The 16,381-nt window shown below is 46.6% G+C and overlaps 2 protein-coding genes across 4 annotated transcripts in view; one reads left to right on the forward strand and one right to left on the reverse strand.

Annotated features, from left to right (window-relative positions):
• The first annotated feature begins 462 nt into the window (after nucleotides 1-462).
• chpfa (chondroitin polymerizing factor a) lies at nucleotides 463-8,650 on the forward strand. Its single transcript, XM_040201228.2, has 4 exons — nucleotides 463-2,271; nucleotides 3,161-3,725; nucleotides 5,081-5,263; nucleotides 5,359-8,650. The coding sequence occupies exons 1-4, from the start codon at nucleotides 1,982-1,984 to the stop codon at nucleotides 6,619-6,621; spliced, it is 2,301 nt and encodes a 766-aa protein (XP_040057162.2). The 5' UTR covers nucleotides 463-1,981; the 3' UTR covers nucleotides 6,622-8,650.
• Nucleotides 8,651-11,604: 2,954 nt separating this feature from the next.
• Nucleotides 11,605-16,381, reverse strand: part of asic4a (acid-sensing (proton-gated) ion channel family member 4a) — a 56,901-nt gene continuing 52,124 nt past the window's right edge. Inside the window, exons 6-10 of one of the 3 annotated variants that reach the window (XM_040201230.2) lie at nucleotides 15,630-15,783; nucleotides 14,426-14,517; nucleotides 14,211-14,290; nucleotides 13,811-13,927; nucleotides 11,605-13,101 (exon numbers count right to left, since the gene is read on the reverse strand). In XM_040201230.2, coding sequence (XP_040057164.1) covers nucleotides 12,898-13,101; nucleotides 13,811-13,927; nucleotides 14,211-14,290; nucleotides 14,426-14,517; nucleotides 15,630-15,783 — 647 coding nt within the window. In that variant the 3' untranslated portion in view covers nucleotides 11,605-12,897. Of the gene's footprint in view, nucleotides 13,102-13,810; nucleotides 13,931-14,210; nucleotides 14,291-14,425; nucleotides 14,518-15,629; nucleotides 15,784-16,381 lie in introns of all 3 variants that reach the window. The other 2 variants (XM_040201232.2, XM_040201229.2) reach the window with 2 other exon arrangements.

A 16,381-nucleotide genomic window follows, 5' to 3' on the forward strand; every position in this document is an offset into this window, starting at 1 on the left:
TTTCTGTGAGGTTGGAGTTGGAAACATTTGTCAGTTTCTGTTTAACAGTTTTTGCAGTCTGCGTGAAATAGTCCACACCTTAAATAATTTGGAAATCCAATATGGGAAAGTGACAAAATGTCTTTTCTGGTTTCTAAAAGATAAAACATTAACCTTCTTCCTTGGTCGACCATTATGAAAAAAAGGTTATTGACCGATAGTAAAGACAATATAACTATAGAAAATTAGGTACAAAATGATATTTATTCACTCGTTGATTTCAATGAATTCCAAATGTTGACTTCTAATAGTAATGTTTTGTTCTATTCTCCTTGAATAACCGTGATAGAAATTCAGATCAATAAGGCAAGTATCTTAACTGCCACCAGGAGGCACAAGAGAGCTAAAATACTATTTGTGCCTGACTAAGTGCAAAAGCCGATAGAGGATATAAACTAAAGCACAATGACAATATTCCAAGGGAGCACACCTTTCATACTTTAATGACATGTTACATACATGGAGGACAGAGGTCTCAGTGAGATCAGTGGCAGCAAACTTCAGATAAGGACTCACAAAGATGCAGTTGAAGGATCGGCTGCCAAGAAAGCATGATCGCCCTGACATCTGGGTGAGGAGAACAGAGGCCAGATAGAGAAGAGAGAGGGCCAGGTGGGTGAGCTCTAAGCTGAGCTAATCACTAAAATACACAAGGACCGGCTGCAGAGAGAGACCGAGACATCTGGTTCACACTGATTACTTATCTGGTGGATTTTTGGTCATTATTGTTTGGAGAAACTTGAGGTGGGTCAGTGCACTGTTGTACTAATTTCAAGCCCTGGAAAAATCATTCAATAAAGTAATGTGGTGTCAACTGGGTGAAGGCAGACACATGAGACAAAAACATCAACTCACTTCATTGCGTTGTAAAATATGTTCTAAGACGATGTCTTAGAAGTTCATAGTTTCTTTAATCAATCACGCAAAACATACACAAATCGACCATCTTCTGCTGCCAAGCTCAAAGCATAGCATTGCAATCCATAGAGGCTAAACCAGAATACACTCTCACAAAGTATTCAAAATATATATTGTTAAGATTCATTGAATCTTTCCTTTATAACCAAACAAACAAAATATGCAGTTATTTTCCATTAAGTTATAAAATGTATCGTATATATACAACCCTATTTTATTATCATCATTGCTGTTTTTCCTACCAGACAGAACTTCAAATGAAATGAATGAGCTAAAAGCAGCGGGTTTGTTATTAAGAGCACACTGAGAGACAGCTGATGGCAGTGGGAGGTGTTGTTGTGCATTCGGCCCTTTGCTGCTATGAATCTGCCGATGAAGGTATTAATTCAGACAGGCATGAAGGAGCATGTCAGTCCCATGATGGCTGAACTCCTCAAAAGCTTCATCCAAACCACACTTAAAAAATAGGTGCTGCATTACTGTGCAAGTAAAAGTCCTACGTTTTAAAATGTTACATATCATAAATTACGCAGATGTCAGTGACAATTGCCATGATTTGATCATATGTGTTGTTTATGCAAAATGTAAAAATTCACAAAGGTAATTAGCTTCTAAATTAGAAAGTTAAGAAACGTGATGAATACATTAATTTGTACAGTTCCGTTAACATGACTGCTATGAATGGACGCGTTAACAGACGTAGGTCGCGTTCCAGTTCGCGTTTCTCCGCCTCCCTCCTGCGCAGCCTGAACTCATCCACGCAGCCTGGAACAAGCCCCGCCCCCCCGCTGCTAACGTCTGCCCGGAGGGGGAGGAGCCAGGTAGCAGCTACACTGACACGTAAAGAACCCCTGCGCGAGCTTCAAGGGAGGAAGTTACACGTTTCCCTCAAGTTGAAAAGCCGCACGCTCGCTCCGCACTCGGGCTGGATGTAGTTGGCCTGCTTCCCGGTACCAGAGGCCCGTTTGGACCCGTTTCGAAGCGACGCGGGCGCCGTCGCGCGTTCGGACCCGAAAAGCACAAGATGCGCTTCTCCGCGTTCAATTCCGTCCTGCGCTCGGTCGGCCCGGTGGTGATCGGCATCTCGCTGGGCTTCACGCTGAGCCTGCTGAGCGTCAACTGGACGGAAGACGCGTGTTACCTGGACGGCGGGGAGGGCGATGACGTGACTGTGGGTCACGATGGGCAGCTGCGAGGAGCCCGAAAGCCCAACTCCATTTCCACCCTCAACGACGCGGAGTCCGAGGAGGATTTCGAGCCCAGAATAGTCCCGTACAAACAAGTCCAGCAGAGTCCCCCAAAGAAGGTGTTCAGGTAAGCGCTGGATGGGCATTTGCTTCAACTGGTTGGACTAATGGACATGGCTTACAGGACGCGTCATCAGAGGATAACGTTTGCAGCCCTTGCAGGTCATAGTTCACCCTCAGGAGATGAAGGACGACCCAGTGGTCCAGCTCAGGCACCAGTACGGGACGGATCAGTCGCAACAGGAGATGTCACAGTGATACAAAACATCGTAAATAAGTATATCTGCAGCAAATTGGCACAGAATGTCTGCCCCCTCCCATCTAGCTGCACAGAGCTGAGAGTATCTACATTTTGGGGCCCTGGCTCCGTGCTGAGGGACTTCTGCATTTTCACATTTACTTTTGTAAACAAAAGTTGCCCAGGTTTTCTGGATGGGGACCTTGTTTGAGTGTTCGCCCTCCCGGCCAAGAGTGGTTGCATCGCATCGCAGTTCTGAGAAAGGGGCTTTTCCCTGCGGAGAAGTCGGGCTGAGGGCCAGTCAGTCAGCCAGCGCCAACGTGGGGGATGGATATTTAAAAGTCGGATGAGACTATGTGCAATGGTTATTTTCATTATTGGTTAATGCCGATATGTTTGTTCAGTTATGAATCAAAACTCAAGTGCCTGCTTGTTGGCTTTTCCAGAGAACCGGTCGTTGTCTGGATATTTCGAAACACTTGCGGTTACCTTGAAACTCAGAGGGGAAAACGACAGATTTGGTTTGGATCCAAAATCCCTTTTAAAACTGGTATTATTCCCATGAATTTGAAGTGCAATGAACAAACGTAACAAGTTATGATCATGAAAACTTATTTTGGTTTTCTGCCTATGTGAAGGGTTGCTTCTGTTTAAAAAAAAAAAAAAATGTAAATCCATATTCAGCGTTTATTCAGAAGCTGTTTGGTGTGTCTTTCAGGGCTAAATACATAAGCACAGAGTTGGGGATGCGGGAGCGTCTCTTCGTCGGGATCCTGACGTCCAAAAACACCATCAACACCCTGGGCGTAGCGGTCAATCGCACCATCGGCCATCACCTGGACACGGTGGTCTTCTTCACTGGCACGCGCAACCGCAAAGTCCCCCACGGCATGTTTGTCGTCTCCCACGGAGACGAGCGGCCCATCTGGAACATGTTCCAGAACGTCAAATACGTTTTGGACCGCCACGTCCACGAGTACGACTGGTTCTACTTCGCCCAAGATGACGCCTACACGGAGGCCGACCGGATCAAGGCCCTCGTGGATCACCTGAGCATGGATCGGGAGATTTACATGGGCCGGCCCGAGGAGTTCATAGGCGGAGGGATGCGAGGGAAGTACTGCTACGGGGGCTTCGGCTACGTCCTGTCCCGCACGCTGCTCCTCCGGCTCCAACCGCACCTGGAGAACTGCCGGAACGACATCCTGAGCGCCCGGCCCGACGAGTGGCTGGGAAGGTGCATCATCGACTACACCAGCACCAACTGCGTCAGTGAATATCAGGTGGGTGGAGTCTCTTCTCATCATCAGGTGATCGCGCTGAGCTCACTCGACGCTCTTTATAAGTTCTTTATAATATGATTCATACATTTTGCTTTAGTCTTTTAAAAAAAATTTTTTTCAGGTTCTCCTTCTCCACGTGGGGGGGGGGACTGTCCCAGCAGAGAGCTTAAAAGTGACCGACCGCTATGTAAAAGTCTAATTACCACTCCAGCACGGAGGTGGTATTTATATTAGAGAATGGACCGCTAATAGCCTTTAGCCTTTGGCCTTTGCCCCCCCCCCCCCCCTCCCCCACGGCCCCACAGCAACGTGGAATAGGTAAACAGACGAGCGGAGCGCCGCTCTCCGTTCACTGTCGCTTAGGTTCGATGGTGTGAAAATCCCCTGTGGGTCAACATGCTCCGCTCCAGTAATGTCATTAGCATTTAGGGTCAAACGAGCTCTGTGGACGGCGGATCCGTCCCAATGCCCTTTCAGCTTTGCGCCGCTTCGTCCATGCTCAAGTGTGCGCGGTATTTGTCAACACGTTCGAAGGTTGTCGATGTAAATGTGCCCTTTACGACGCCGTGTTCACCGTCCATTTGCTCCCCCGCGGCCACGACTCTGTGCTGGAAACCATCTTGTCACACGGTTTCTAGTGAGTCCAGCTCAAGTGCCTCGGGGGGGGCCAGAAGAGCTCCAGCAGAGACCCCTAAGTGAGGGGGGGGAGGGGTTAAAGGGGCCTAGTGTGGACGGAGACGCACAGCGAGACGTCCGTCAACGTTGATGATGATTAGGCGTGTTTAATGCTCCACTAAGTGTACCACCACGGGCTGTTTGCAAACATTTACAACCGAGTGGCCTCACCGCTCGGTTAAGCTGCGTCGCCGTTCTTTGTTCTTTTAATAGCTTGATCAGATTGGATTCACTTTTTTTTTTTTTTTTAATCACTCAAGCTCCTTAGGTAACTACTCTGTTTTCGGCTTAAGTTACTGTGTCTTTGAGTGGGATTCTGGTGCCAGTGGCAGTTTTTTGCTATTTGGTTTAAACCCTAACTGGTCAACTGTTGCTCTTCACCCTGCAGAGACTATATACTTTATTGATAATTAAAAAGAGGGAAAAAACAAGATAAGATAATTTATCTGGTAAACCTCATGTTACCAAAATGTCCTGAAATTATCTCTGAATTATAGAAAGTTGTACAACAGTATTGAATTATTTGTGTTCTCCCTTCACTATGGAATGATGGTGTAAACCAGTCTGTTTGCATACCTAAGATAAAAAAAAACCCACTAAACTAAAAACAACATAAGCATGTTTCTGTGATTCATGATTTAAGAATTTCCTCATGAAAAGACGTCTCTGTTTCCTCTCAGGGACTTCAGTACCACCATTATGAGTTGGGAAAAAACTCCGACCCGAGTAGAGAACAAAGCGAGCCGTTCAAGAAGGCTCTGACTGTCCATCCAGTGTCTGACCCCGAACAGATGTACAGGCTGCACCGGTACTTCACTGAGGTTGAACTCCAGAAGACGTACGATGAGATTGCTAAGCTGCAGGTAAGCTGCTCCCGAGTGTCACCAATCACAGGTGGTTCGGATCACATTGCTTACGTCGAATGTCCACATCTGAGCGGCTCTTGTGTCTTCCGTAGGCGGAGATAAAAAACGTGAGCGCGGTGGCTTTCGAGGGCAACCGAAGCGCCCAATGGCCCGTTGGGATCAATCCGCCCTTCGAACCGAAATCTCGGTTTGAGGTCCTGAAGTGGGAATACTTCACAGAGGAGGAGATCTATTCGTGCGTCGACGGCTCCCCAAAGTGTGACCTGCGGGGCGTCGACCGCGTGGACGTGGCCGACGTCATCGAGGTCGCCGTGACGGAGCTGAACAAGAAGTACAGGCCCGTCCTTCACCTGAAGAAGCAGCAGCTGATCAACGGCTACAGGCGCTTCGACCCCGTCCGGGGCATGGAGTACACGTTGGATCTACAGCTGGAGGTCGTGAACCAAAACGGTCTCAGCCGCTCCGTCGCCAAGCGGGTTCATCTGCTGCGACCGCTGAGTCGGATCGAGATCATCCCGATGCCCTACGTCACCGAAGCGACGAGGATCCACGTCATCATACCGCTCACTCTGCAGGACCGCGGCCACGTCGACCGTTTCCTCGAGGTCTTCGCCTCGAACGCCTTTGAGACCGGCGAAAATGCCATCTTAACCTTCTTGTTCATCTACGACCCAGTGGAGGCGCAGCAGGTGAGCCAGAACGACATATTTGCCGGAGTGAAGGCCCAGATAAGCACGTATGAACACAAGTACCCGACGGTGAAAGTCCCGTGGATAAGTGTCAAGACGGAAACGCCGTCCCAGATCAAGTTCATGGACATCATCTCCAAGAAGCACCCGGTGGACTCGCTGTTCTTCTTGGCCCACGTCAACACAAACGTCAACTCGGAGTTCCTCAACCGCTGCCGCATGAATTCCATAAACAACTGGCAGGTGTTCTTTCCCGTCCACTTCCAGGACTTCAACCCCGACGTGGCCTACCACAACCAGCAGCACCCGGCCGCGGTCGATCTGGTCAAGGAGGCGGGCCACTTTGACCGCGGCTCGTTCGAAGAGGCGTGCTTCTACAACACGGACTACATGGCCGCGCGCTCGCGGATGGCGGCCGACGTCCAGGAGAACGAGGACCTCCTGGAGACCCTGGACATCTTCGACATGTTCTTGAAGTACTCGGGCCTGCACGTGTTCAGGGCGGTGGAGCCGGCGCTGCACCAGCAGTACAGCTACCGGGCCTGCAACCCGCGGCTGAGTGAAGACATCTACCACCGGTGTGTCCAGAGCAACATGGAGGGTCTGGGTTCTCGCTCGCAGCTCGCCATGCTGCTGTTTGAGCAGGAGCAGGGGAACAGCACCTGACAAAACGGCCGCGATCGAAAAAAAGAAGTTTAAAAGCTGTTGTTTTTTTTTTGTTTCTTTGGGGGGGGGGGGGGGGGTACTAGGATTTGGGAGCACCCATGTCTGGGGGTTGAAGTCTCACTCGTGACACCTGTGCACCTGTCGGTGGGAATCGAGGCTCGTTTGAATTGTTGAGTGTTTTCTCAGCCGGCTTGGAAAAATAATGCAGTAACTTTCCCAATGAAAGTGTTCCCTTAATGTTTACAATACTTGTTTGTACGGATGAGTTGCGTGAACGTAATGTTTACGCTACTCTTGGTTACTACTTTAGGTCGATTCTGACGGCTTAGTCCCGGTTACCCAGTTAGGTTTACTGTGTCTGCCACACAGATTCAGATTTGATATATTTGCAAGTAACAAAAGCGCATCTTTGTGCCTTGATACTGACCTTTCATACCTGACCTTTTACATCCGATCTTTATGTGACACAGTTCGGCAGCTCACCCCCTTCAGCTGAAGTTTTTCATCAGAACTTGAATCATTTTTCTGAAGAGGTGTGGAGCTTTTCACTGCGGGTGAGGTTACATAGCTGTCGGTCGCTGGTCTGCAGAGGTCGTAGATGAAGACCAGAGCGTTACAGGAGTCTGTACGTGACTTCAGGTTTTCTCTACCAACTCTCTTGATGTTCCAGAAATATTTCCAGGCAGGAAGCAAAGGAGGACTCTGAATAATAATGGGGGGGGAATAAATGTCTGAAGTGATTGCCCAGGTGAGTCCTCGTGAAATAAGATGTATTTAGTTTTAGAAACAATTTGAAATTAAGAATGTATGAACCATCAAGTATAGCAGGGAGTTTAATCACCTTCTGTCGGTGTGAAAACACTCCAAAGTACCTTGGAGCGCCTTGCTGTAGGTTCTGTAAGTTAGTGACTGATGAGCTTAGTTTCGGGAGCAGTTGCCCGCTCGCAGTGCAGTCCAACGGGAGGCCTTTTCTACGTTACCGAGTGGTGCTGGTAGCTTTACTGGACACAATAATGTTTTTTTATAATGTGCAATATTACAGATAAAACAACTGGCTGGATGACGGATTGAGCGCAGGACTTTTCACTTCAAATAACCTTTGCTGTGGTGCGGTTAGTTCGCCGCACTGCTGTTCATTGACTGACCGTCCTTAAAGTAAAGCGAATACACTGTAGTTTCTTCTTGACGAGACCTTTATTGTATTCTACTGACACTAGACACTTTTCATCATTAAATTGACTTTGAAAGACATCAAACGAAGGCGTGGCATTTTGTTAACTAACCGGAGTCAGTTACTGATTGGAAACACTACGTCCACAGTGGGAAGGGGGAGGGGGGAGGGGGGGGGGGGGTCCTTGACCACCGAGGTTATTAGACGACGCATCTCTTTTTTTTTTTTCCAAGAGAGCAGACGACTACGACGCTGATGTCGTCCGCGGGTTGAAAACCGACTGAACCACTGTGAAGGCGGTGGCCTCGGGGGGGGCGATATGACGTCACCGCGTTGACCCGCGTGGTCTCGGCCTTGCGTAGACGTGAGCGTGGCGGATTAATCGGCCCGTCAGAGAAGCCACCTTTTCTCTCTTAAGTATTTTGTTCATAACTTATTTATCTGCCATTTCTCGATGAATTGCGCACTAACAGAGGCTTTCATGACATTCTCTGCACATGTATAAATATTCAATAGATTCTATTTTTAAGCCTGTTGTAGCTTTATGTACACGGCAATTCATACTTTATTTTTAGTGACAAAAACATATACTGTATCCTACTTTTTGTATTTTGTGCTTTGGAAATCATGTGATTTTGACCCTATTGTTACTCTCACTTTCAGTCAAGTAAATCATTTACAAAATAAGGCAGGCAAATCATTCGGCTCATTTTTAAATTTGGATCATTTTGTTTGTATGGGTACTACTATAACCAAAGCAATACGTTTGAATTAATAGTCATCACATTTGTGTGCTGTAACGTCCAATGAACTGTGAATTATTATAATTTTTAAATAAACAGTATTTGAATACAAACATTTCCACGTTTTGTTGTCTTTATTACCTTTTTTATAGTGTTCATACTGTCCTTTAGGTGTCAGCAAAAGAGCGTGTTTCCCATCTGCAGCACAGGTGCTGGACCGCTTGCTGCCTCACTGAACGGCATTTAAAGATGATATTTCGAACCCAAACGGCGATGAGTTTCACTCGTTCCCGTCGGCGCCGCGTCCTCCGCAGGACCGCAGGTAACGTTCCTCCCCGTGTCGGACTGGAGGTATTCCTGATGTCTGGGTTGGGTAAAAACAGGGAAAATGCTGCAGCCTTAATAATAGCTTTAGTTATTTCAAGGGTCCGTATGCACCAACCACCCTGAGGCATGCTGTTAAACCACATAACTACAGAGCAGATGGAAGTTAATTGTAAGTCATTATTTTGTACTGCGTTTTACGTTTGATCTCAGAACTTTCTCCTCCCACGCAGGGACACGGCCGTTTGAGTCTGCTGGAAAGAAGAAGTTGTCAGTTTTCACCTCATTCTGGCTTCACCTGGGGGATATTTTAAGAAGCGGAATCACAAAAAAGTACCCGGAGGCTCTTTGAGCGTCAAAACCAACTGAGATTTACCTCGTGTGTTGAATTGCGATCTGGATTTATGAGGCACTGGTTTTACCAATCTAAACTTGAATGGTTATTGTATTTACCATTTGTAAAATGTGTTGTGTGTGAAACAATCTCAGGATCACACATCTGTACAAACATGTAAGCCTTCCTTGTTGCTGCAGCGATGGTACATTTCCTCGTCTGTCACATGCGTGATGGAATTCCTTCTAAGGAAATGTTTCCCAAGAAGGAATTCCTGACAGCTGCTCGTGTCACTCTGCACTCTCAGCTCAGATGACCTCTCTGACCTCCCACCCCCTCCCCTCCCCAAAAAGGAGGGCAGATGAACGGATTAAACATCCCTGTTTAACCTGCGCATACAGCTGTGCATGTGACCGAACGTCACGGGGCTACAAACAGAGAGACCAATAGAGATGTGCAAGAAGGCCGCTCCGAGTAGAGGCTTGAGGAATCCCAGGAATGCGAGATACGTGCGACCAAGCAGGGACGTCGTCCCGTCCGCTGGGCGCTCGGGCCCTTGGGGGCCCATCACGTGGAGGGGCGATGAAATGCACCGCCTGTCATCGACCCGTCCCAGTTTTCAGACGCTTTTGCAATCGGAATTAGTCTGGTGGCGTTTTTTCAAGGCGCAGCGGGCACCCGGAGGATAGAAGACCTGCTGGTTTCATGGCTTCAACCATTGAAACGCAGCCTCGCGGTGATGAGCGGCCTTGCATTCATCCCGACACACCCGCCCCCCCCGTGTGACTCGTCTGCAGATAGCTACAATTATTGATGACAGAGGGGAAGATTGGTATGCATGGCCCGTACAGGACGCCATCAGAGAATGTGATGGGGAACCTTTTGAAAATGTCAAAGTGACACATGATTATGAATATTAAACAGCCATGTATGGCCCATGATTACTTGACAGGAGGAAGGAATTTGACAGATGGAGGACCGGGGAAACTCATCGTGAGTAGAAGTGATGAATGGCGATCCTGCTGCAGCAGATTACCGGAAACCTTGCGTTGTATTTCATACGATCCCCTTACGAATGTTGTGGGTTACGTGCAGAGTGGACTGTCAAAGGCCTTTGGACATTTAGGAGGCGTGACGCTAGTTTGATTTGTGCAGTTACTGAAATGAAGTCCAACGTAATTTGTTTACAATTAGCAAACAAAAAAAATGTGGTTTTATTTAAGGCCCAAACTGCTGCATGATGGCAAATAAGTTGCTCTTATGCTTTGAGGGAAACATGGTCAACATCTCCACTAAGATAAATGTCATTGTCTTGTGATTTTGTTCCTCTTTTTTGTAGGTCAACTGAATGTGAACAACTGTATTGCACTCTAGCATTCCTAATAAATCAAGGCTGTGCTGATACTGCATACTGCACTATTGTGGTTGAGGGTTATTTAAGAAAGACCACATCTCTGGCATTGCATCATTTTGGAATGCACTTTCCTGAATGCTTCTTCGATGACGACGAATAAGAAAGAACAATACAGTCCTTGTAAGTGATATTAAACTGGAGCCCATTGATAGGGGTGTGAGATAAGAAGTCAGCGCATTGTGAGGCCCAGTTAACGCTTTCTGTAGACACAAAGGAAGGTGTCAAGTTATGCCAAATTGTTTGGATAATCGAGTTTGTCCATCTAGTCCTGGAAACTCGGCACCAGCCTGTAGCGATTTAGATCGTCTGAAGCCGTCTTTCCCTGCAGGAACTGAACAAAAGTTGCCGTTAAGCCTCCATGTTTCCACCGCTCATTTTGTGGAGAAGTGCCCGGAGCAACAGATTAAACTAAATGCAGCTTCCAGGTCCTTTCAGTGCTTAATGGGGATCGATCAAGCAGATGCGTCTTAACATTATAACAGTAAAGTAAAGAAGTATGGGAAGCTGTAGAGGATTTTATAGACAGCTGACTTCATTTTCGACAACCGACAGCCGTGAGCGAAAATGAACTGCTGAATTACTTCCTGTGTCGGTGTCTGTCCCACTTCTCATCTGACAGTGAAGTGGTGACGGTCATCCAGAACCTTCCCCTCTGCAAAGAGTTACACACGAAGAAGCACCAGAAGCCTCAGACATTCTTAAAAGACCAGGTTTTGGGAAATCGGGGTTAGAAGTTGTTAAAGTTCCTGCAAATGAGCAGGTAACAACCGACATGATCAATGTGTGAATCAGCTCTCCAGTTTTTTATTTTCCAATCCCCCTTTGCTAACTTGTGCTTTAAAAAAAATTTCATTGTCCCATCCATTGAGGATTAAGTTGCCCAGTAAGAATATTTCGGCCTCCAGGGCCATTTCTTTTTACCCTGCGCTGTCCTAACTCTACATTTAATAGATAAAAACCTTACTACCACAATAAAGCTCCATGCTTTTTTGCTAACTACGTCCATTTTCAAACGTTTATTTTTTTTCCGCCGAGTCGCATCAGCCCAATATGTTCAATCATGTGTGCAAAATGTTGAAGTGCACAAACAAACACACACACACGAGTATTGATGCCGGGTCTACATAGTAAATTGCTGCTACACTTTTACAGAGGGCCCACAAGCTGAAGCAGATGACTCGGCAAAAAATAAAATTCAGTTTCTTATTGCTTATGTCAGCTCAAAGTTATGATGCTAACCAAAGTGAAGAGTGGATGCTGGGCAGAAATGAATTGAATAAGAAGAAGAAGAACGTAAGAAGGACTATTTCCTTACTGAAGACATCCGCTTGTCATCCAGGATTTGCGTGTCTTCTTGGGAAAGCAAGAATGCACGGGAGGAAAAAGATGGAGAAGTCACGATCCATACAGTCCGTTTGTTATCTTTACAAATGTATTGATGTTTGGCAGTCTAACATATCTGCAGATTGTACGTTTAAGTATTTGCTACAATCATGAGCGCTATATTGTCATATAAAAGTCATCTCTGAATGTATAAATAACTCATATTTATATTACATAAGTTACATATTGACTCAATATAAACAACAACCATTGAAACAGAACTTTAGAACTTTCTCATTTTAAAGTTGGACTTTATGTACAGGTACAATGCTACTTTCTAACACCTTTACCACAAACCAGACAAAGTGTATCATGTGGAAAGATGCTGCTAGATCTAAAGCAAAGGTCTACAGTTCAACCTAAATATATCCCCTCATCCTTTAGATGGATGGAACGCGAGTGAGATTTTCTAAGTATTCTCCTCCTGGTATACAATATAGAACATATATATATAATAGCATGTCTTTAAATAATTACATAATGGCTTTTCATGGTACAGTTTTCCGTGATGGAACAGTCGGAGGAGGAGGGACAAATGGAGAGATACAGGCGGGGAAAAGAAAAGAAAATCAGAGACGCGAGCTGAATAAATAAATCATTGGAGTAGGAACTCGACCAAAGTGAAACGCAGTCCTCTTGTCGACAACTGGTCCCGACGCACAAAGTCGAGAGAGCGTCCCATCCGGAGGAAAGAAACAGAAAGAAAGAAGCGGTGTCTGATTTGTGCCTACGTACGTACAAGTGCTCCGTTAGCAGCACCCGGTTGGCGTTTGACTTTGGCTGTAGCTTTTTCACTGGTGGCAGCAAAAGGAGCGACGGAGATTGCCAAGGGGTCCGTTATTGGTCTGAACATCGGCGTTTTTATTCAATCTTTTGGTGTCACCAGGCCTGGAAACGACGGTGGGCTCTAGCAAGCGAAGTCCTCAAATACCCCGTGGCGCCCGGCGTGGCGGTGTTGTTGTTGTTGTTGTTGTTGTTGCTGCTGCTGCTGTTGTTGGTGGTGGTGGTGGTGGGGGAGGTGGGGGTGCGGGACAGGGTGGTGGTGGTTGGGGAGGATGGTGTTGGCGTACGCCCCCTCCGGGGGACTCCGTGACGTGTCGTTCGGCTCCTGCTGAAGGCGCGAAAAAACAAACAAACAAACAAAAAAAAAACAAGTCCGCTTCAACGTAATGCTCTAAAGGTCACGCGTAAGGTCACGCGTGACAAAGCTGAGATGTGACTTACAGCAAAGCTACTCTCTGGACAAGGTCATTTAAAAAAACAGATGCGGCTGAAGCACCGGGACCACGCTGCAGATTCAGCACTGAATACAGTGGTAATTAAAGGAAAATGTAACATTCTGGCAAAGGCTTATTCACCTTGAGGGTGAGATCAATCTATTGATATCAATGTCACATCTGGGTGCGCAGCTGGAGGAAATAATTAGCTTAGCTTTGCAAAAAGAAAGGAAGCAGGGAGGGAAAAGGAAGCCCGACTGTCCGGAGTTTAAATGAATGCCCAACGGCCTCTGGACAGTTTTTACATGATTCATTTGTGTGTTTTAAGTGACTTCTGTCGGACTTAAATCAAATGTCTTTTTGGGTCACTCCAGACGCATTGTTTAAGAGTGAAAACCCTGTTGTGGTTAAATGTGAGATAAGGAAGGAGGAAGTAAAATATGCAATAACAAATGCAAGCTGCAGGGGGGGGGGGGGGGGGGGGGGCTGACTAATTAGAAAGAACACATTCCTCATTATTTTGGAAGTTAAAAAATCAGATCCCCCCCAATGCAGTCACAGTACCGCGGGGCCGAGTTACAACAGCTATTTGTTGTGCTGTACCTTTGCTTTTAATTCCTCTAGACCCACTGTTGCAACGGTGCTGGTCGGCTGCTTGTTCTTGTTCTTCTTGTCGTCTTTCTTCGGCCTCAGCAGACGTTGTAGCCGGTGCTTGATCATCTGCTTTCCCCCCAGCAGCAGCCGAGAGGGTCGGAAGGGCAGACGTGAGCGACGGAGACAAGACGAAGACGACACACGAGGCACAGAGTCAAGAGTTTGATGTCTACATTACCGTCCCTCCCTCGGATTTGCCAAAAAACTCTTAATACATTCTCAAAAGTCACGATAATCTGTGACGTAATCCAGGCGTACATTTTTGCTAATTACATCACAGCTATTTCTGGTCCCGCATTGTGATTGGCCGGATGTGTGTGTGTGTGTGTGTGTGTGTGCTGGCACATACCTCATAGATATAATCCACTATTTCTAAGACCGTCAGGATGCTGGCTCCAATGAATAAACCCATCTGTCCGCCAATGTCACCTGAAAAGAAGAAGCGTTGGACGTGGTGCCAAGTTCATTTCGGTTTGATAGTAATGTTGATGAAAAAGCGCAGCCACCCGTCATTCTGCCACTAAATATTCAGGAGAGGGAGGAGAGAAGTGGCGGAAAGCTTACCTAATAAACCTGCCACGTCGTAGGCTTTCTTTTGCTCAATGGTTTCATAGTTGAGCGCTTCAAAGAAGATATCCAAGACCAGGAAGTTGTCTCTGGAACAACACAATGGGAAGTGTGCATCTCAAACACAGTGACGTACACCAGCACTGTTTTCATAATTCACAACAAATTCTAACGTCCTTAGAGTAAAATATCGTCTCTCTGATCACTGTAAGTTGCCATGATGGGAACGTAAAGCCTGCGGCGCTTCGCACACACGGAAAACCCGTGATTCTGAGATAACGAGGTGCCGCAAAGTTTAATTGAGAGGAGGACGGACACCGACGGCCCGCTCGGCCGCTGACTCGTCTCTGATCTCTCCGGATTCACAAAGTCTGGTAATGCGTGGTGTGTGGCATCATGAGCGCTTTGGTTTATGCACGTTAAGAGGGAGGACCGTGTAAACACATTGGAAATGCATTAAATCTATTATAATCTGCGTTAGTCGATGTTTAATAGAACGTTTGGCACAGGATTAACGGGATTTGTTCAGTACGCCTCACCGTGCGGCGCGAGAGGGACGTCACCTCATGGGATTTTCCCTCAATTTTTCTGCTTCACACCCACCCTGTTTAAATATTGTTCTCTTCCACTTGTATACTTCTGCTACCCGCTCCTCCCTGCACCTTGGAAGTACACAAAGAGTTCACAGGTGCCCCCTTGTGTTAAATACATTAAACTCCCATCTGCTTATACCCAAATTGGAAGAAATATAAATAAACTGTTCATAGCATATATTGGCTGCATTTCTTTGTGTAAAAAAAAGTATATATATATATATAATTTTCCCCGCTCGGAAGTGGCGGCCTAGTAACAGACAGGAAGTCACCTAACAGACTATTATTACTGTTTAAGAACCGCGCAAGAAAGAAATGTTGTCCTAACATTTACACTGATGTACATATTCAACTTTCCAGTATAATTCTTGTTAGAAGCTCAAAGCACCTGACAACCAACTTGCTTCCATGAAATTGTGTAATTCCGAGAAGATTCACCTGAAGACAAAATAAAATAGAATTGTCCTTGCTTTATATTCAGGGTTGTGTGTTTGTTATCAGCGACTGTAGGTCAGAGTTTATGGCCCTTTTTTATTGAGCGCCACATCACTGCTCGCGTGTGGGTTTAGACACGGTGAACCCCCACCCGTCTCCCCCCCCACCCGTACCTGATGTAGTCCTCTGACTTGTCGTACTTCCTGGAGAGATAGCGAGCGGAGCCCTTGCTGGGGATCTTGACCATGGAGAGCTCTTTCCCGTAGCGGGTGAGATTACAGGGCGTCTCGCACGGACACGTGTCCCCACTGTTCTTCTGGAGCTGTGCTGCACAACACACAGTTTGCAACGGCGGTTAAAACAGGCGCAGGCTCGGTCAGCTGCAGTCGTGACCCCACGCCTCTCACTCACTCACACACGACACCAAACGGAAGGAAGAGGCAAACTCAATCTGCAGCAGAGCAGAAGGTGTGAAAGTAAGGGAGTGTGTCCTGCGTGGGGGATAGCGGTCGTTTTTTAGCCACTTGGTTGCAGCAGAACACGCCGTAAACGCGGCCCTTACGTGCACCTGATTTGGAGCTTTGTTTCTCACCACTTGGTGGTCGAGGCTGGTTTCGTGGCGGCGGCGGTGAACCAAACCAGTAGGAACAAAACAATTAGTGAAAAGATGCTAAAATGCTGCATAATTCTAATACTACTTCAGTCAGATGACTGTCATCTTGTCACTGTGTTAGCAACCCTTTTCACGTCCTCATTTGATCCATTGTTAGAATGAAATAAAAGGAAAATTGGTGCAGCTCCAAAGTTGCATGTTAATTTACTTAATTCCATAAGCATATAAATGACAGTTAAACAGGCGTTAAAGCTTTACAACTGCATTGCATGACATTGTATATCAGATAGGTTTGGCAACTTGATTTATGGA

Source organism: Gasterosteus aculeatus, chromosome 16 (genome assembly GCF_964276395.1).
Source record: "Gasterosteus aculeatus chromosome 16, fGasAcu3.hap1.1, whole genome shotgun sequence".
NCBI classification, from domain to species: Eukaryota; Metazoa; Chordata; class Actinopteri; order Perciformes; family Gasterosteidae; genus Gasterosteus; species Gasterosteus aculeatus.